The 22,453-nt window shown below is 33.7% G+C and overlaps 1 protein-coding gene across 1 annotated transcript in view; it reads left to right on the forward strand.

The window, feature by feature from the left end:
* Window positions 1–17,563, forward strand: part of Smp_135240 (hypothetical protein) — a gene marked incomplete at its 3' end in the record, with an annotated part of 32,601 nt that extends 15,038 nt beyond the window's left edge. Inside the window, exons 8-13 of the mRNA XM_018789666.1 lie at window positions 418–553; window positions 1,995–2,299; window positions 3,759–3,857; window positions 7,001–7,227; window positions 15,802–15,923; window positions 17,496–17,563. Coding sequence (XP_018655086.1) covers window positions 418–553; window positions 1,995–2,299; window positions 3,759–3,857; window positions 7,001–7,227; window positions 15,802–15,923; window positions 17,496–17,563 — 957 coding nt within the window. The remainder of the gene's footprint in view (window positions 1–417; window positions 554–1,994; window positions 2,300–3,758; window positions 3,858–7,000; window positions 7,228–15,801; window positions 15,924–17,495) is intronic.
* Window positions 17,564–22,453: the final 4,890 nt, after the last annotated feature.

Raw genomic sequence — 22,453 nt, forward strand, 5'->3', positions numbered from 1 at the left:
GTTATTCTTCACCCTTCTCATACTTCTCAAGTGGACAAATTATCTTGCGCACATGGGTTACTTCTGTTATTTGAACAATTATTCATTAGGACTTCATTAATTTTCATATGTTGGTGCCTTGATTAGTGAATAGTGTGAACACATCACATTTTCCAGATCAAATTCGTTTTCTCACTACACTGTCGAAACTATCGTTCTACATTACAAGTGTTTACATTGTTATTACATATTATAGTAAGTACATTACACCTGTTCTTAATGTACAACCATGAGAAATGTGTTATAATTATCAAACATTGGTTCATTTATTTCCTAGTGTACTTTCTCGTGCTTAAATATGATTGGATAGAAATTGGCATTATGCTCTGTAACTCATCTGTAATATTACAATAAATATTGTTTTTTTTTAAATTTCAGGATGATTTACTTTGGAATTATTTAATTTTAATGATAAAATTAATAAATTTAATGCCTACAATTGACAGTTCTAAAGGTTTATTAGAACATCTTAAACATCCAATTTTATTTTGTTTGAATTGCTTGAAGACTAAACGTGAGTCCATTATTTGAAGATATGCTTTGTTTACATTGTCTGATATTATTTGGTCTTCTAAATATTTTAATTCTTTAAGTGTATTGTAGTAAAACATGAATAAATTATGTGAATTTTCCAAAACTTCTTACCAAACATCATTGACTTATAATTGTAACTAGTGATCATTAGTCAATATCAGTCACTAAAATTAACTGGACGATAAGTATAGCCGTATATATATATTTTAGCATCTGTTGTATGAGATCAATAGAGAACTATTTATCGTCTTGCAATACCTCTTCATGTACAATCATGTAGTTAACAAGTTCATGTGTGCTTTTGTGTTCAACCGATGCGACTAAATCTAATTTTATGTAGGCGTCGTATGAACTTATTGAGAATTCATATATAGTGTTACAATTATTATATATACGGTTCTATAATAAGATTACCTAATGTAGTTATATAAGTAGTAGCTAGATAACTAACGAAGTTTTTTCTGATGTACATTTGAGGAAACAGTAGTCTGAATTTGTACGAGGTTCCTAAAGGTTTTACTTATTTTTATGGTTTTTCTTTCCCCAATATATTTGACGAGATCAATTAAAAATTTATAATTTTGTTAAGTTACAACATTCAGAGAATCACATCTCTAACTTAGTATCGAATGCCACTTTGCCGGCTTAAAAGGTATATTACTTATGTTACGATTTTCACTTTTCATGTATACGATGAACCGGGTGTGGAGAAACAAATCTATACATTGAAGATTAATAGACTTTTAACTGTTAGTTAACCTTATACTAAGGTGCAACAAATTGTTGTTTTCTACCCATTTTTAATTCATACTTCTAGTGTTAATTTTTACTGCTGATTCAAGTTATAATTAAGTTTATTACTATTGTAATAAGTAATTAGAATTCTCAAAATATCTTTGCCATCAAACATATATATATATATATATCGTCAGTATGTATAGTGTAATTGGCAGAAAACTAGGGGGTGGGCCTAACCAAGATATGGCAACAGTTTATGAAGTCACTAAAAGTGGGACTAAATCATGTTAATAGGCTTAGACTACGTGGTTGAGGCCCGCGCAATTATCCCAACCAATGGTTAAAGAATTTGGGTGAAATAGGTCATAATTGTTCACATTGGCGGAAGTGCATTCACTCCTTGTCTTTCTTTAAAACCTGTGCCCCAAAATCTCCCTTTGCCTTCCTTTCCTTTCTCATGTCTGATTTATTTTCTACTTCTACTGATATTGTTACTACCTCTTCTTCTATGCAATTTGTCTTGAAGTTATTTTATCTCGCTGTGCTAATATGATATGACGACTTAAACCAATGAACGTCTATCAGGTTTTATGTTGCATATGAAGTGACTTTGAAGTTTGTATTACTTCCAAGTAGTATGCAGTTAAGTAACTTTATTTTTTATGTCATACTGTGTATTATAGGATTTTACAGCATCAATAAACAATTCTGTATAGTTCTTCAATTTTTGGTCGCTTTGTCAAATGTTTTTCAATCGTTAAAATGGTTGGGAAATTTTTGTAATCAAACTAATCATGGTGAACCATTTACTCTAGTTGTTACAACCCTTACTATTGAACTACGTTTATATCTGACTCAGAAATCCTCAAAAAACAATAACAGTAAGAATGTTAGCAATAATGTTCAGTGTGCTTTGTATTCTGGCAGTGAGGAAGAGAAAACTGTCGGAATCTCGTCGGAAAATTGTACAGATATATTGATTTGCTCAGTATGTTTTTCTCTTTACTCTGAATATATTTTTATTTATTTATTTGTTTGTTTAGATTAGTCGATATATTTTGTTTGTAAGCAACTTTTGGTTTGTAAATGGATTTTGAGCTACTCATATGTCTCATATCCATTTATCAGTTTCTCATGAAAACCATAGACATGGGAATAACATCTACATTGCCTTGACTGCGTAGTTATTAATCAACAAGAAAACAAGTGTGTTCGACAAATAGATAAGTAAAAAGTTATGAAGAATTAGTCAATTCAATTTCGACTCCATATACTTTGGTTTGGGCAGATGGGTAATATCACTAGTCCGTCACACAAATAATGTGACTCAAATCTGAGTACACAAACATTTACGTGATTAGTCAGCTACATTTAATTCAATCAGTTAAATAAAATAGTAAAATGTCCTAGATCAAGGAGTTTGTATAAATTTCTGTGAAACAATATCAATTTATTGCTGAGTTTTTCATTTGGTGATAATGAGTTAATGATATTGTAATCGAATTCAGTAAATAAATCCATTTTCAGTAATTTGCTTCTTCAGTATATTTACTGTGTGAGATAAATTATGTTGTTTTACATATGTAGCAAAAGATGACCTGTTCGTTGATGGTAAAAAGCACTTAAAGCAGTGTATCACAGTTGTGGTTTAGAACATGGTATTTAGGATTAGCTTCCTGCTTAATTAAACTTTTGTAAATAGTTATGAACACCGAAATTAAGAAGTACACCTCAGTGCATTGATTTGGCATAGTTTTCTCAGTCATTCAATGTATAAAGCACTTGATCTGTACCGACTTGGTTATGGGTTTGAATCCCATTCACTTCACTTGGGAAAGCCGTGTAGTGTAGGTGAAAGTAAAAAAACGCAATATTCAAGACTAAATTTAGATCACTCTCTGTTGTCATATATTCATCTTGGGATGATCCCATTGAAATTGCCTGTAGTTGAAGGTTTTGTTATGTTTTCAAATTTGAACCAGTAGTGGATTGTAGGACGCACTTCTTCCTATTTACAGGTAGTCAGTTATATGTCTGGACCCCAGGGTCGATGCTCACCGTGAGACTCGAGCCCACTACTTACCACTTCGAACTCCGAAGTGTTATACTATGCTACTAATTTGTTTAATGGGTACGCTAGTTACTTGATTCATTTTAAATGATCATCCAGTGTATTCTGTTTGCACTTTTTTGCTTAAGCGTGTAAGATTATATGTATCTAGACATTTCTTTTATTTATGGAATTTGGTTACTGAAACATTAAACTTTTAATCATTTGGTCACAGTTTCATGCCTTACTCTGCTTACTTCAGTTTAGATGACCATGAAGTATCACTAGCCTCGTGATCTTATGTGTAACTGAAAACTAACTGTTAATCAATTCCTGATCAATGAGTTGTTTTAGTGTTTTGTATTCTTACATTTTTTCTTTTGTTATTTCCCACAAGGACCCCTTAGTAATTAATCGCAATATATTAGAAGCATGTTTACTTCTATTTCAATATTGCCTACAAGAGTTACAGAAGAGTAACACTGATGATAATGACGTGAGTCTTCTCAGTTTCATAACTTTCATTCGAGGTGTTTCTGTTTACTTACAGGTGAACAGTATTTGATATTTGTGTAAATTAAGGGAATTATCAGTCGTATAAAGCCTAAATAGAAACCAGTAAAATTTAGTCTGTGTCATTCCCCTACGTTTAATCAACAATGTAAACTCATTTATATTTTTGGGACACTGTTACTGAAAAAGTTTATGTTGCATATATTGTTCACACAGTAATGGGAAATGATGAAGTCAGTTGTTCTAAAACATGTTATTTTTCAAAGCCTTAGCAATTAAATGATGATTTGTTCTGCACTGAATAAGCCGAAAACGGACGTTGATTCCAGGTGTGCAGTGAGAATAAGAAAACTTTTCCTTAAGAACTCTTTTATTGCCCCTATATAATGCAACTTTATTGAAGAACTTATAAGTATATGTAATCTGTAACAGACCCTTAAAAACATGGAACAGAATAACATTAAAGTATAGGGTAAACAGTGAAAGAATAGTAGGGGTTATTGTAAAGAGTATTGATTCTAAACTCAAGGCGTAATTTCAGTATACAAAAAGGATACTTGGAATTCTAGAGCTGAAAACTTGTGACTAACTGGCAAATATGGAGGCACTCCGCCCAGTACCCATATATACCATTAGAAACTGACCAGTTACAGTCCTTAACACAGACAGCGCAAAACTACAAACCTTTGCAAATGAAATCTTGGACATTTAAAGATACTCTTAGCTGTGACTGGCCTATTTGTCTTCCCTTAATTATGTTACTTTCACCTATCGAGTATACAGTGCAGCATTCTGTTTCATATAGCTTCATGGGTGTGGAACATGTCCTACAATAAGTAGGAGTCCTGTTTTGGTTATAAGTATTGGAATTATTCGAGGCGTTTCTCGTACATGTTGACACTGACCAAGTGAACAATGTCAAGGCTTACGCTTAGGTTGCTAAGTATAAATGATAAATCGGCTAGTATGGTTATAGATCTTCGTCGATTGAAGTTATTTGAGTATGTTTTACGTATGTCTAGCCACAAACAACCTAAACATAATGTTGGTAGGCTTTGAAGTAGATTAGAGAAAACTCAAAGCATTCAAAATATACATAACTTCAGTTTTTAAAGTTGTTGACTTTTAGCTTGAAGCGTTTAAGGAGATATAAACATCCTGGTTGTAACTCTCTTTATAGTTATAATTTACCGTTCCAGGCGTTAGATAATATAATTCAAAGGCATGACACATATGTCTCATGTCCTAACTTCATTTATGTGGCCAAATGAATGATTAACTCACACCATAAAGGTTTGGTTACATTCACAAGTAATAATACAGTTCAAGAGGCCAGAGTCTATCTAGAAAATAGTCACTCTTATAACCCCTTTCGATTTAAACCGTCCATAACACTGTTATTGTGAATGTTCACTGTCAATTATAAAACTGTTTTCTTTAGATGTACATACATTGGTAGATAAGTTTTCAGTTCTGTATAACTTTTGTTTCTATTTTTCCTATTCTAAAAGTTAGATACTGCTAATAAATGTAGTGATAATTCTTCGTACTGCTCCTTAATTTCACACGCTACTGACGATACAGTGAAAAACATTTGGTTACAATGTTTAGATACTGGTGAATTGTTGCGAAATTTACTAAGTTCATTTCATCTTTCTATAAAAAATCAAGTAAGATAAGATATTTTTAATAAAACAGATTGAATGTAACAGTTTCAAAATAAAACAGGAACGATTTTAATTACAAAACTCCATAAAGTCACATTCTGAACAAATCGCTCTTTATGGACAATACATTTCTTTAAATTGAATATATATATATATATATATATATATATATATATATATTGGCTTCTATGTAGCTGAGGAGAGAGCAACGAACTACTATAAATCCAGATTATTCCTGGCGTTCAATTTTTTTTAATGTTTTTAAAAGAAACCAATTGCATAGAAGTAAGAATTTTAGCCAATAGATATTGATATTGTACATATGTTCTGACGATTTGCAGAGATAAAGTGTTTAAGTCATTGATTTTAAAACTATGGTTAATGGAATAATTCTATAAGCTCTCGCGAATACTTCTAAATCATCTACCAAAATGTTACGAAAAATCTGTCCGATAAGTAATAGGATATTTTTTCTAATGATTTGGGCGATTGTGTGTTAATAAAAGAAAACTTTTTGTTTTGCTGTATAGTCCAACGTCGTTTCCAAAAAATCTTCCTTTATCGGTTTAGCGGCTTGTCGATATCAAGTATTACTGATGTCACAAACCGACCTAAATTAGACTACCAATTAAAAATCAAGAAGCACTGGATGACTCTTTCGTCCTGGTATGAGGCTCCTTAGAATTGCTTATCCATGGCCCTTTGCGGGTCGAACCCAAGACCTACAATTTCTTGGGCGAAAGCTTAACCTTTAGACCACTAAGCTGAAATCCAATTGTTTATAAATATATATAACTTCAATTAATTCACAATATTCCCCAACCATCATCCATTGTCTTTGGCCATATAATAAAGCTGATAATATTAGCAATCTTTCATATTCCAATAAATTATTTATAAACTGATATGTTGTCTAAATCTATGGAGGTCATATCTTTTGGTTCATTTTTGTGTTATTCTATGGCTTTTGTTTGGCAAACATTTCGCTCTGTACTAATACTTGGTTTTTAATATGTGATTATTACGTTTCATCCGTACATTTTTATATCAATCTACATGTTTAACTTCCCACCTCTTCTTTAGGATTCTAAGAGAGTTCTTTTAAGCAGCTTTACATTACACCAAACGTTTAATAGGTGCAAATCCTTTTCTCCTCTAACTTATCATTAATATAAAGTAACCTTTTGATTTCATCAAGTATTCAGTTTCGTTTTTCTCCTGATTTTTCTTCAAACTTCATTTGTACTTTTGTTCTGAAAACCAACTTTAAAACGCTCTTTATTTTAACTACTAAACATGTTAAAAGATTTTTTTATTGAATCACTTACACTGTACTGTACTCAGTTATCCATATTTTTCTAAAAATTAGACTAAGATTTTTGTTAGATTAACAAACAATAAAGTTGAAAATGTTCTATTTTCTCTATTAATTTAAGTATTTTTTTCCTTGAATATTTAGGATCCCAGTTGTGAAATATGTAATGATACACACTTCTTATGGGATAAGTCGGTTAATGAAATTAAACCACTTGGTGCAGTTTTACTTGAAACCTATTTCAGTTGGATTGAATTATACTTTAAGACACACTGTATGGAACTGGAAAAGGATTTTGAAATCATGTCTGTTTTTGAAGAACTATTCAATAAATACTTAACTCCAGTTTTACCGATTTTGGATACACTGATGTAAGTTTATAAAATGTTTTGCTGTCACGTACAGATTTAAAGTTGATTTTGATAAGATTCAAGACCGCATTTTCATTAAATAAATTATTTTTATTGTTTAAATTACGAACTAGTCTTAGCTTGATCAACACTAACAACCAGGAAGCATTGTCCTAGTGTGGGACTCATCAGGATTACGCGTCCGTGACCCCACATATGGAAATCGAACTGCGGATATTCGGTCTCGTGTGTGGACACCTAACCCCTAAATCACTGAGCAGGCATCCGACGGTATATATGTTTAACTTTATTTAATTCATGACATTGAGCGATTATCTTCCATTGTCTGCGGTGAATAACTGTCTCATACTCGGCATGGTTGAACTCCAGTGGCCGAAGCTTCTCACTAGTACTACAGTAGTTGCATCTTTAAGCTAACCTTTAGTGAGCTCTCGATCATTATTATTATTGTAGTGGGATATTATTGAACTTGCGAGAACTCACTGAGTATTCTTCCAAAAATCGCAATATATTGGCTAAATTTGAATGTTTTTCTTTACAGGACAATGTCATTTATACAACCACTGGTCATAACTTGCTGAACTATTGATTTAATTTTTAGCTTCATAGAATAAAGGACAGTAGCTTCTTAAATCTTAAAAACCGTTTATTTGATTAACCTTTTCAGTTTCATTGGTTTTGTAGTTTTGTCTGATTTATTTTCTTGCACCATGTTTTCCTATGTTCAATATAAACAACTCGATTATCCTAATTATGTCAGTCGTCACAGCTACTGGGGATGATCTATTAATACATTTACGATTTATAAAATTCGTTAATTAGTATTTGAAGTAGCAAATAATGTAACTGATTTGAAGTCGACCAAACGTCAATTTGTTTGTTACGAAAATCCAGATTATGTAACCCTATGGTGACAGTCATCATCAGTACATCTTTAAATATTGTTTATTTCAAATCATAATTGTACTTTTGCTAATTAGGACGAATTTCTTTGAAAATCATCATCTGTCAACTAACTCGCATCAAATTTCATCTACGGATAATTCGAAAATCCTTCAATCTGCTGCAAATATCTCAACTATTTTAATTCAGCTGTGTAAAATTCCTTCAAATCCTCACTTATCTGCTAGTCTATTTGGATATAATTCAACTGGTAGACCATTTCGTGGAAATATGGTTTGTAAATGGTTGAAGGAAAGTTGTTGCGCGAATATTATAACTACTCAGAAATCTAATACGCGTTCATTCGTTACCCTTGTTACTAATATATTGGAACTTATAAACAGTTGTCTGCTGAATACACTGCTACTCGACACGAAGGACAGTTTACAGGAGACCGACTTACTTATGTGGCTTTTGAGTCCTGGTGATTTATTGAAATTTTTTGCTGGTAATTGGATCTCTTTCGTAGATTCTCTCATTGGTTAGTTATATCTTTTTTGTATAACGCTCATTTAAATACTTTTGTTGATTTAAATGGAATATGTTAAAATTCCTTTTCATGACAGAATAATTTCCACGAAACCGCTTCACCTAAACTATCATAGTCAGTTCAATAATTACTTTCTTCTAGGTGAGTTCGTGCAGTGCTAGTGGAAAGCTGTGACCAATGGAGTTTAGATATGTGTGAAGTGAAATACCCGTCATTAACAGCGCAAAATTATTGTCTCGTTATGTTGCAAGTTGATTGAAATTGGAAACGTGTACCGTTGAAAGCCAATTCAATGATTCTAACAGTTAAGCATTTATCGGAAGAACTGAAGGACCTCTATCTAATCTCTGAAGGGCTTGTGAACAGTTAATGTTGAAGAGTCCCATGCTAGATTAAAATGGCTTTCCGTTGCTCTCTGGTTCTCACTGGTACGCTGACTGAGTAACAAATTTCACCTACAAATGGTGCAATAAGAGTTTCCAATGGTTATGTTCTAAAATTCCGATTTAACCGTACATAATATACTTATAGCAGTATATATTCAAGTTACTTAAATATGTTTTAAGTAGGTTTTCAGAGTAATGGTGAAATTCATGGATGTATCTCATAAGTTCGAAGTAAATATAAGTTGACTAGAAAATTAACTCCAATTCATCCATTAAACCTGTCCATTGTTTTAGGTATTACGAAGCAGGTCTTTCTGTTTGAGGTTCTCATGATAATAATATAAACAACCAATGATCTTTTGGACTGTCATAATTAAAAACCAACTAATAAACGACATGCTTTGTAACTGTTTCTGTAAATTCAAAAAAATTTTTATTCATTTTTGTAGCTTCACTTAATTCACGTCGGTTTTTTATTTACGACTTCTCTACTTTTATCGGTTTCCTCCTTGTTGTTTTTGGTGTTGTGGCTTGAAACACTTTTGAACTATCACTGTTTTACTCAGGATTTCTAGTTGTTATGTCAGTGTATCAGTCTCTTAACCATACATGTGTATCAAAAATTGTGTGCATTTTATTCTGTTCTAAATAAAATTAGATTTTGAGCTTTTATCTCAGTAAAGTATTTTATTCAAGGCTATCCTTAAAATTATCTATCCTTGTGGATTACGGCGTCATTTATATCACTGATACTAATGATTATCGTCTAAACATAATGTCACTATGAATAATTGCAAACTGTCACATATTCAGCGTTTTATGAATAAGTGTGAAATAGTCCCGTGATCAGTCTAAATGGAAGTAAGATGGAGTGGATCGGAAAAAATGCTCAGAGCAGCCAAACCAAGACTTGACATTGGTCCATGAAGTTACTGGTTGTTTGACTAAGCCGTTTAGGTAGGTAGGTGGAGGTTATCTAGTTAGAAACCTCGCAGATATCGTAACTAGTTGTGAGAGTTGCTAGGCGAAATACTTCTACTTGATATTCCGCAAATTCATTCATTCTTTCTAATCATATCTTCTATACATAATATCTTCTCCCACTATTGATACTGTTGTTGCTTGTACTACTCTGGGACTTGTCTTGAACAAATATTGATGCAGAATAATATGAATTCATTATATTTCGTGGTTTCTCATCAGCTGCTTACAACCAAATATGCATTAGAGTTTTATCATTGGGGTAATAAATAATGTGGAACAATTGACATAATTGAATGTAAAGGATTGGAATAACAAAAGTCATCGATGATAACTATATATATGGGCAAGGAAAGGTCAGAGGTTATTAGGTATTGAAATAAAGGGTGGCGTAATAGTTGAGTGGAGTTCAGAGACAGATAAAATCAAAAATGTGATTATTTTAGAGGTAGTTGAAAACAATTAGGGTGGGTTACGTAATGATTGAATAATTTATAGATGTAGTTGAAAACAATTAGGGTGGGTTACGTAATAATTGAATAAGATTTGGATAGTTCATATAATTAGGAGAGACAAATGAGCGGAAATGTGTGAGAGAAAGGGTGGTTTAAGAATTGGGTATAATAAAAAAAAACTGAATATTAACCAAAATTGAACTAATAACAACAACAAAACTGAGACAAACAAAAAAAAAAAAATGGATTACCAGGGTAGTAATAAGTTTATCACTGTCTCTTTTTGAATACATAGGTCCGGTTTGAGTTTTTTTATCGCGATCGCCTCAGCAAACCGGAGAGCAGTTGTACTTCTTTGTTTACTAATGATTTTAAAGGCATGAGAAATGTCGATGCTATGCCCGGTGTCGAGTAAATGCCGAGCTATCGCACTGTTGAGAGCCCTGGACCCTTGCAACCTCAGTTTCTTGGGAACATGCTCAGAAATGCGGACATGCACTCTTCTCTCGGTTCTTCCAATGTATGTGCTTCGGCACGTACATGTAAATTGGTAAATGCAGTTGGAGCTACTGAGAAAAGAGGACTTATCGATTTTAGTTTGTTTGAGTGAGCAGTTTGTTTCCCACACCGTTGTCAATTTAGCTGCTGGGTAGGTCACTTTCAACGCGGAATTAAGTCTGTGGTTAATTATTCCAGCGATTTCGTCACCTTTGAAGCGTAGGTATAGGAAGCATGTTTTCTTTTCAACTCGATCATACTTTATTCGACGATTGGTGTTTGCATATTTGTGGATGAACTTCTCTGGATATGCATTTTCACGTAGGCATTTGGTGATTAAAGCTATTTCTTCCTCAAGACACTCATTGGAGCAGATTTTGCGTGCGCGGTCGAAAAGGGTTCGTACAATACCCTTTTTGTAACTCATCGGACAGAAACTGTAGTAATTGAGATACAGTCCACTCCAAGTGTTTTTGTGATGAACATATCTTTGTAATGTACCCGCTGGTGTTCGTCTAATTCCAATATCTAGGAAATGGAATTTATCTTCGTCTTCATGTTCCATCGTAAATTCTATATCCTTGTGTGCTTTGTTAAACAAACTGAGCAGATTGATGGAGTGTTTATGATTGTCGCAAACAAGAAAGGTGTCATCCATGTATCTGCAGTATAGTGTGGTACTATCGATAGCATGCTTAAGCTTCTTCTGTTCGAGGTTCCCCATAAATATGTCGGCCAGAATAGGACCCAAAGGGCTACCCATGGCTACTCCATCAATTTGACGGTAGAACACATTGTTGAATTTGAATTGTATGCTTTTTGTGCACAGAAAAAGAAGCTGTTTGAAATCATGGAATGGTAAAGGTAAAAGTTCAGAGTATTCACCTATGATGTCGGCCGTTTCATCTAAGGGTTTATTGGTGAAAAGCGATGAGACGTCAAATGAGACCATGAATTTATCAGATGCATTTATATTGTCAAGTTTTTGTACAAATTCAAAACTATCTTTCAGACTATAGGGTGCTAGTTTCTTGCGGATTGGTTCCAAGCACCTTGTCAGCCAGCGGGCGAGTTTATGAAAGGGTGATTTTGTCATAGATATTATTGGTCTTATGGGGACGTCGGTTTTGTGTATTTTTGGTAGGCCGTATAAGTACGGTAATTGTGATCCTTTTGGCTTGACTGAGAAGCGCCTCTTAAAAAAGTTGAGAGAGCTGCTGAAGAAAAATCTAATAGATAACCATACGTATAACGAACTCAAGCCAAAAGGATCACAATTACCGTACTTATACGGCCTACCAAAAATACACAAAACCGACGTCCCCATAAGACCAATAATATCTATGACAAAATCACCCTTTCATAAACTCGCCCGCTGGCTGACAAGGTGCTTGGAACCAATCCGCAAGAAACTAGCACCCTATAGTCTGAAAGATGGTTTTGAATTTTACAAAAACTTGACAATATAAATGCATCTGATAAATTCATGGTCTCATTTGACGTCTCATCGCTTTTCACCAATATACCCTTAGATGAAACGGCCGACATCATAGGTGAATACTCTGAACTTTTACCTATACCATTCCATGATTTCAAACAGCTTCTGTTTCTGTGCACAAAAAACATACAATTCAAATTCAACAATGTGTTCTACCGTCAAATTGATGGAGTAGCCATGTGTAGCCCTTTGGGTCCTATTCTGGCCGACATATTTATGGGGAACCTCGAACAGAAGAAGCTTAAGCATGCTATCGATAGTACCACACTATACTGCAGATACATGGATGACACCTTTCTTGTTTGCGACAATCATAAACACTCCATCAATCTGCTCAGTTTATTTAACAAAGCACACAAGGATATAGAATTTACGATGGAACATGAAGACGAAGATAAATTCCATTTCCTAGATATTGGAATTAGACGAACACCAGCGGGCACATTACAAAGACATGTTCATCACAAAAACACTTGGAGTGGACTGTATCTCAATTACTACAGTTTCTGTCCGATGAGTTACAAAAAGGGTATTGTACGAACCCTTTTCGACCGCGCACGCAAAATCTGCTCCAATGAGTGTCTTGAGGAAGAAATAGCTTTAATCACCAAATGCCTACGTGAACATGCATATCCAGAGAAGTTCATCCACAAATATGCAAACACCAATCGTCGAATAAAGTATGATCGAGTTGAAAAGAAAACATGCTTCCTATACCTACGCTTCAAAGGTGACGAAATCGCTGGAATAATTAACCACAGACTTAATTCCGCGTTGAAAGTGACCTACCCAGCAGCTAAATTGACAACGGTGTGGGAAACAAACTGCTCACTCAAACAAACTAAAATCGATAAGTCCTCTTTTCTCAGTAGCTCCAACTGCATTTACCAATTTACATGTACGTGCCGAAGCACATACATTGGAAGAACCGAGAGAAGAGTGCATGTCCGCATTTCTAAGCATGTTCCCAAGAAACTGAGGTTGCAAGGGTCCAGGGCTCTCAACAGTGCGATAGCTCGGCATTTACTCGACACCGGGCATAGCATCGACATTTCTCATGCCTTTAAAATCATTAGTAAACAAGGAATTACAACTGCTCTCCGGTTTGCTGAGGCGATCGCGATAAAAAAACTCAAACCGGACCTATGTATTCAAAAAGAGACAGTGATAAACTTATTACTACCCTGGTAATCCATTTTTGTTTTTGTTTTTTTTTTGTTTGTCTCAGTTTTGTTGTTGTTATTAGTTCAATATTCAGTTTTTTTTTATTATACCCAATTCTTAAACCACCCTTTCTCTCACACATTTCCGCTCATTTGTCTCTCCTAATTATATGAACTATCCAAATCTTATTCAATTATTACGTAACCCACCCTAATTGTTTTCAACTACATCTATAAATTATTCAATCATTACGTAACCCACCCTAATTGTTTTCAACTACCTCTAAAATAATCACATTTTTGATTTTATCTGTCTCTGAACTCCACTCAACTATTACGCCACCCTTTATTTCAATACCTAATAACCTCTGACCTTTCCTCGCCCATATATATAGTTATCATCGATGACTTTTGTTATTCCAATCCTTTACATTCAATTATGTCAATTGTTCCACATTATTTATTACCCCAATGATAAAACTCTAATGCATATTTGGTTGTAAGCAGCTGATGAGAAACCACGAAATATAATGAATTCATATTATTCTGCATCAATATTTGTTCTGTCTTTATTTAAATTCATAAAGGGAACTAACTGCATGAACTTGTCTTGAAAGTAATCTTTTTGTAATATTCAAATTTCAGATCAAGATCATTAAAACAAATTGAACATTATCATACTATCATAATTTTCACTTTGTCCTTCCTTATAATTCGTTGCGTAATCTATATCAATAATTTTTTTAAAAAAAAGTACCTTGATTACTTCAATATTCTCATCTATGTTTATAAACATAACTATTTATCTGTTACAAAGCCTAATAAAGATATATATATATATATATTATCTGATTTTCAGTAAATGAACCATCTCTTTGCATAGAATATATTTGTACAGTTATTAAAATGTGGATAGTTTATTACAAATGGTCAGAAGTATTCAGTTTTAATGTATGTGATCAAATGAAAAAATATCTATCAGATATTCCTGGTTAGTAAAATTAAAATATTATCTTTCAAATGTATTCTCATTATCTCAATTATAAGGTGTGTTTTTTTTTATACTAATAAACTTCATTGATTCAATCCATGTGTTGTTGTTATGCTATTGGCAATTCAATGAAAAAACAGGATTTTACCCATAAATAAGATGAATCAATTTCTACTGGTTGTTTCTGTGTATGTTTATTCTAAATAATAGTTATCTATTGTAACCAAATCCATAGTAATGACTGAATTTAAGTCATTACTCATTCAAAATTCAATGTGAAGTAGTTGTAAAGTATATCACAAATATTTAAGAGATTTTATTTTATAGATAAGAATTTTAACTGAGACTTTTTCAAGAGATTAATGTTTCATCTTATTTTACATCTTAGGAAACCGATTCAAGCGTTTAATCAGAATATTTATCATGTAAAATTAATGAATTATGAACAGAAGTGAAATTCTGGCTTCGTGTTTTATTCTTTTTGGGACTCTTGAGCTAGATGTACCTGTATTTTAGCTTTTGTTTGTTCATATGATTTCAGAGGAGGACGTAATATACGTACTTTATTTCATTGCTAATTAAAAAAATTCATTTATTCTATACAAACTGTAACAAAATAGCTATATCAAAACAATCCGCATAGGATGCATATATAACCAATAAAAACCGATGAAGTTTCAATTAAAACTCCATTATTTTTTCAAAATGTTCTTGTTTAAGTCTGTACTAGTTAAATGTTTTTTTCCTGAATACAATTAACTGTTTCATAAATGAAGTATATGATCATAGAAAGTGTTCAGTCTAGTCAAAATCTTACTTCGAAGTAATATATTTCGTTTTATTACCTCTTCACCGATCTTGTCGGTAGAATGAATAAATAATAGAATATTCTTGTAGTTCCTAAGAGAGTTCTCAGATTAGGAAGACTAAACCAGTTGACAATTTAATCAAATTAATAAGTTAGAACTATGAAATTTTTATCTCTAGTAATCATCTAGCTTAATTATAAAATTTAAGAAAATGTTGATTCAAAGTAGTTGGGAAGAATTGAACATAATAACTACGACAGTACAACATGAAATTGTTTTCGCTTTTTCATGGAACATTTCCATTTGGTTATATGATGAATCATTAGATATTAATTGCTTCGTTTTTTTTTCTTACCAATAGTTTCAGTGGTTTTAATTGTTTTTCAGATGAACTTTTGAAGAGAATCGATAAAATTTTATCGTTGTTTGAGGTAGCATCATTGGATTATTCAGCTGGATATCATCTTTCTAATCTTCGCGATGGTAAGTTTATAGGGAAAAATACCGATTTTGTTGCTGATTATGACATCATTCCTATCGTTTAGTGATAAATATTCATACAATAACTTTTAAATGTGTATTGGTGTAAACACTACCTTAAGAACTCTTACATTTTTTATATAAGGTCTCGAAAATTATGGGTTTCTCCGCATATTGTATCCAATAACATGTGGAGCTGTGGTTTAGTGGTTTCAAGAGTGGGTTTCTCAACAGTCGGTTGCGTATTCAAACCTCAACCCACCTACTTCAATTTCAGCAGGCGAGTAGTATATATCCCTAGTCCCCTCATGCAAACAGTGTAACTCGAAGCTGTGTGGTTAGACCTGTATTCGGAAAATAAGTTGCACTTTTAATAATAACCCAGTGATACACTCTACTACATCCTACCATTTTGCATCGAGTTTCATTTTGCACCTGGTACCAGAACGATGAATGTTGAGTAGCAGATAAATTATGAGTTATTACATGCAATTTATTACCCTCACAAATCCAAACAAAGCAGTAGTATTTAGATACAAAGAATCTCATACATTTTACATCAGTGCAGCTTTGGATCCTCGAGGTTTATGAGTCTTCAGTTAAAAGATCATCTTTTGAAAATCTGAAAGATAATACATTGGAAACGTGAACATAATTACCATTATCTTCGTTCATTTGAAAGATGAAGTATAGAATTTATTAGAAATATATAAATTACAGTATGACCGTCGCTGTCTTATTATTCTAGGCCGTCCCGTTACGGTAAAAGCCATTGTATTGCACCTCATCCAAGTTACTGTATACAACTATTGAATTTCAATCCAATGCAAATTTAATCCATTCCAAAGTACAGGCTAATTGATTAATTACAGGGCCGTAACTTAACTTATTTCATTGTCTGTTTATGTTCAATAAAAAAGCCACAAAATATACTGGATGAGGAATATGATGTTAGAGATAACACTTTTCTGAATACTTAGTTATATTTTCTTATAATTCATCACTGTTATTAAATACATCAAGTTTCACTATTTTCTTTTGTGTATAGTTATTCATTTTAAAGGTTTACGTTACTGATCATCCTAATATTCTTCGGTCTTATTAATGTAAAAAATTATTATGTGGAAACAAATCATAAAACGTGAAAAGAAACTAAAGCGGGTGCGGGATTGTGGACGCGCACTGTTAAGGAGTCCCATAATAGGACGAAACGGCCGTCCAGTGCTTCCAGGTTTTCCATGGTGGTCTAGCTTCAATTGACTCATGCTTTCAACCATGAAAATAAAAAATGATCATATTAACTGTTTTTATGTACATAAACTATGTTTTAACAACAGTTATCATGATTTGCTAATCCTCGATAGCAATTGAAATTTGAAATCACTTGATAACTACTCAGTAGTGTAGTTCATCGACCATTTCATTAATTCCATTTACATTACTCCATTTCTATCGGTTGTAAGCTTTTATGAACATTTTTTCCGAATTGTTTCGCATAAAATCACATTCGCTTACGATTAATTTTAATTTACTGACAGTTGAAAACGTAACTTAATATTTTGTGTTTTGTTTCAGCTTTCACAGAAGCCGCTAATTTGGATACACGGTTCTCAGACATCTCTACTCTTGTTAGAGACTTTTGACTAGTTCATTTTCTATATTGTTTACAGAATAATAACAGTTGATTTCCATCACTAGAACACAGATATCAGCAACAATAAAAGATTATTCAGTAGTCTTTTTATTGAAGATTGCATTTGAAGAAATATGTGTCGCTCCCATTTATAATTAGAAAAAGCAATGTTAAAAATTTAAATAAATAACTTTTGTATTACATATTATAAAGTGTCAAAAATTGTTGCGATGTAATTGCATTGTCTACTTGTTGCGAAACTGCCACTACTACTGGTTATCAAGTGTCGATACACAAAATGAGATGAGTCGTAAGGTTTAGACTCAGATATGTTAACATTATTGTCTTTTGATAACACTGACTTAACATTTTGAATGACTGTCTTAGCACCAGGTGGGAGACTGAAATATTAACTCTTTTCCGTATTATTATTATTACTATCTCTACGTTGCTGCCACAAAAATCCCCGAAAATTCCGAAGCGACTCAGGGTTCATTATAAGTTATTGTTCGCTATACGTGCAGATTGTGGTTTTGTTGACTGCTTGAAATAACATATTACTGATCGGATTACACCTCCTTGATAACACTGGTGTAATAATATTGACCTCAGCACCAGTGTCTACTAAGATATTGGCACTGGAAGTTCTGCTAATGGTTTGGATTAGGCAGCTCTATGGGTGATTGGTGACAACGCTCGCCACTATTGCCTGGTTGACAATGTCCCCCGAGGGTCTTCATGACTTGTGGAAACATTCCAGTCTTTTCCATGTCTTTGCAGCAAACCCCTATCTTTGATTGTACCAACATACCTTTCCGAATGTTTTTTGGTAACTGAGAACGCAGTTTTATGGACAACTTTTTTCGGGATAATGACCATGTACGTCTGATCTAAACGTTGGATATTGATGCTTGTGGCATAGCAGATCTATTTTCGAGGTCAATTAGTTGTTGTTTTAGTGTTGCTAAATAATAACCACTAGTGCTAGTCTCCACTACTGACTATAGGATGTTGACACTGTCAGCGTCTGGATACGCATCCAACATTTTATCGGGCATCTTTGCTAAATTGTGGAGTTTAACTGATCTACCGAACACACTCAGTACTTGCCGAAGATTGTACGATAGTTGCTACAGCCACCTTTTTCCTCACATCCTCGTCTGGCCTATGGAAACCAGCTACCTGCTTCATGTATCTTATAAGTTGGGAAGGTTTTCTGTCATCAAAATCACAAGCAGTCAGTAGTAGCTTTTCTTCTGAGGCACGTGTGCTGCATCACTTCGGCTTTTATCTCCTATCATATGAAGTTTCTTTCGGCACCTGACCAATGAGGCCTCAGACCGTAGCTGAAACTCCGATCGGTAGTAACCCTACTACGTCTGGGATCGTATTCCTCAAGCGAAGAGAAGTGTTCCTATCTAAGCGAACTAGATTCTCGGATTATTTGCGCCGTACTCTGCAAGCCTGAACTCGAAAATTGTATTTACTATGGTCTTTACCTGTTTTTGTTTTTAAGTCTGAAAGGATCTTTCTGGAAGTATTTTCGATCCTCATGTTATTTATAAACAAACGTTTTAAATTAATATGATGACGATAAGGAATGTAGCAATATATATGTGGAAATATTAGTATGGTCGGGACAAACTTAGGCTCATCTTATAATTTTGGTGGGCCTAAATTCAAGTACTTAAATAACAATGATTTTCTTCAAAAGAAAACTTATAAAAATGACTAAACAATATGTAGGTTATAGAGAGGTTACTTTCAAATAAACAAAAGTTGTGGATTTGGTAGGTCGAAAAGTAAGTCCACAGTTGTGACAGATGACTGGTTATTCCAAAATATGGGATGTACTTCATTATAATAATGTTCTATTGACCAAGATAACCTTCAGAATCACAAGCCGTACATGTACGTAACAGGTATATTGGAGGCCTGTTGATGTGGCAGTAATTTGGGAGAGAACCTGTTTTGATTTATGCAGCACGTGTACTTTTTTAACGATAATCAGTCTGATATGGAAACGTCACACATAGAAATTTAATGTTGAGGTTATTCACTAACGTGAATTAGGTTAGTGAATATATGTTTTGTTAAAATTACCTGATAATCAGGAAGTCAAATAGCGGGCTTATAAATTGACTACTTGGCGTAATTGAACGCGAGCCTTCCCCTTAACAGGCAGAGATACGCATCACTATACTTCGACCCTGGTATCTATTAAAAACTAATGTAGTTTGGTTTTTAACGAGAAACAAACAACTCCACTCGTTGATTACGCCGACGGATGCGTCTCTTTGTTGTATAGTTTTAGACCTTGGGGGTGTACAATCGCTAACTTCCCCGTCGTATATTTGATGTCATCGACAATTCGAAGGAGCAAGGCATCCGCTAAAAGGCGGTTGGCATCTGGCATGTGGTCCGTTCCGTAACCACCTTTGTACCATAAAGTATTTATTCCTTGCTACACTGTATCAATCCTGTGTTCTATCATCATGTTACGCAATTAAATGCTAAAGCGATTATGTTAACGAAATATATATCCCGCTTAACCTCGTACATCAAATGGTTCCCGTACAAATATATTTCACTCATTGTTGACATAGGTTCACGATAAAAGAAACGATCGAAAAAGACAAGTGTGCCAACTCAATCTAGTAAGGAGCTACTCAGTATTTTAACTCAGAAAACTAAGCTAAAAACGTGACGAAATGAGTAAAGTGATAAAAAACAAGTACATAAATTCTCTCACATAAAAAAATGAAGGTCACAAGCAAATAACTGACGCCACATATATTTAGATAAACACAAAGACTAGATTGGTTTGTTCAAAATCTAGAGTAGTCCTCGCGGACGTAAAATAATGCCAAAATAACATAACGACCTCCGTGTGAGACTATGTACATTAGTTTGTGAAATAAGCCATTTTGAAAATAACACTGAAAATGTATGTGAAGGATGTATAACACTACGCAGCGAAAAAAATGCATGTTCGGTAGATTACAATGATAAATGTATAGTGCGAATGTCAATCTTATGTAAAAAAGCACAAAAACCGTATATGGGCAGACAGATAAAAGTGTTCACATGTGATTATGAGCAAAATAATGAGGATATAGCACGCATTTATGTTGTAAACGTATGGGCAAAAAATAGTATTTTCATGAGTAATTTGAGTGTTAAAATAAAACGTGATAAATCATCTAGAGCTTATGCGTATTACAACTGAGTAGATCGTGTAAATAAATATGACGGGAAATTATCTGTGATTCCAACAAAATGTAAGAATGATGTGTGTATCTGAAAATGTTTTGAAGTGTCTAAAGTTTAATGATTAGAAATCGATGCAATTAAAACTCATAAGTTGTAAAACTAAACAGCCCGATATCTGTAACCGACGTTCGGTTAAGATCATCGTCGAAAAATCATGAACGACAATTGTTGTGTATAATTGCTTTGAACGAACGTTAGTTACCCATTGCGATAAGTTGCTACTACCTATAGTGTTGGGGTAGTTGCGGCCATGCTACTGTCAGCATGCAGGAGGTTCACCCAACTCGAACCAACGACTCTCGTGTCGCTAGACCTCCAATTTACTTACCAGGTTCGATACATGATTGACTGGTAAATACGTCGGAAATATAGCCACGAAAGTTCATGAGGATAAATAATTAGTCTCTTAAAGCCATTTCTTCGATCGATAATCCAACCATAATAAAGATGGTCGGCCTTAACAAAAGGCTTATTAAAATTACAGATGTTCACAAACATAATCAGAGACTTTATTGAAAAGATAAATGCGTATGTGACATGAAAATATAAAAGTGACCTTAGCTACGTGGATGAGAATATATTAGTCAGGAGAACTGACATGGAAAAAATGGACAAACCAACTTCAAGCGGGGAAACTTTGCATTATTGAAAAAAAGCAGTTGAATTAGTTGTGAATATCATTGTGTTAATACAATGTTAATAATAATGTTAATATTAAGTCGATGAGTGAGTAATATAAGCACGTAAATGTCATGATATAATGTCAATACGAGTAGCAAAATTAATCCCAAAACTTTGGTGGAAAATATGATAATAATAAGTGAATGATAGGAGTCAATACATGGAAAAAGTATCCTTAAGGCAATACGGTTTGCGAATATATTTGTCCTTGCTGCATTGAATTCGTTGTCTGCGTCGGATTCGAGATGTTGAGTCATCTGCATTGCTGCTCGACTGCGTTGGTTGCATTGCATTCGTTCGTCCGTCAAGTGCATAGGGTTTTGAATGTTAAGTTTTGTTCGAAATCAGGCTTACCAATATAGTGCTTTCTGTTGGAGGTTCCTATTGCCAACATATCTCTATTACTTCGTAGTTATTTGAATTAAACACCTTTCCGTATCATGTTTCTCTTCCGGTGTGGTAACGACTAAGTCACAAAACTATGTACTGTCGGATAAGCTTTGTTTCGAACAAATTTATTTTCCAGCCAAACGAGCAGATAGACCGAAGGGATAACAAATGAATGAAAGCGTGTATGTAATGAGTCGTCGTACATGTATATAAAAAGTGTTTTTAACTGAAAATCAAATATCTAGCTTTAATGTGACGAAGTATTCAGATAAACATTCACAGACGCCCATATGCACTCTGGTAAGAGATCATAATTATTTATAAGAGTGAGTAAAAAACACTCGACGTAAATGTAAATCTGTGTCACCCAGCTTACACCTCCCTTATATCTACTTCAACACTACTCAAAAGTATAAATTTACAGAATAACAGGAAAACGAGTGAAACGAATGATATGTCCGTGAATTAGAATAAATTTCCCTTTGAGGTCCGAAAGGCAAAAATACTAGGGCGGGATTAATTACCTTTTCTGTAATTATGATGATGTGCAAAGTTT

Source organism: Schistosoma mansoni, chromosome W (genome assembly GCF_000237925.1).
Source record: "Schistosoma mansoni strain Puerto Rico chromosome W, complete genome".
Classification (NCBI taxonomy): Eukaryota; Metazoa; Platyhelminthes; class Trematoda; order Strigeidida; family Schistosomatidae; genus Schistosoma; species Schistosoma mansoni.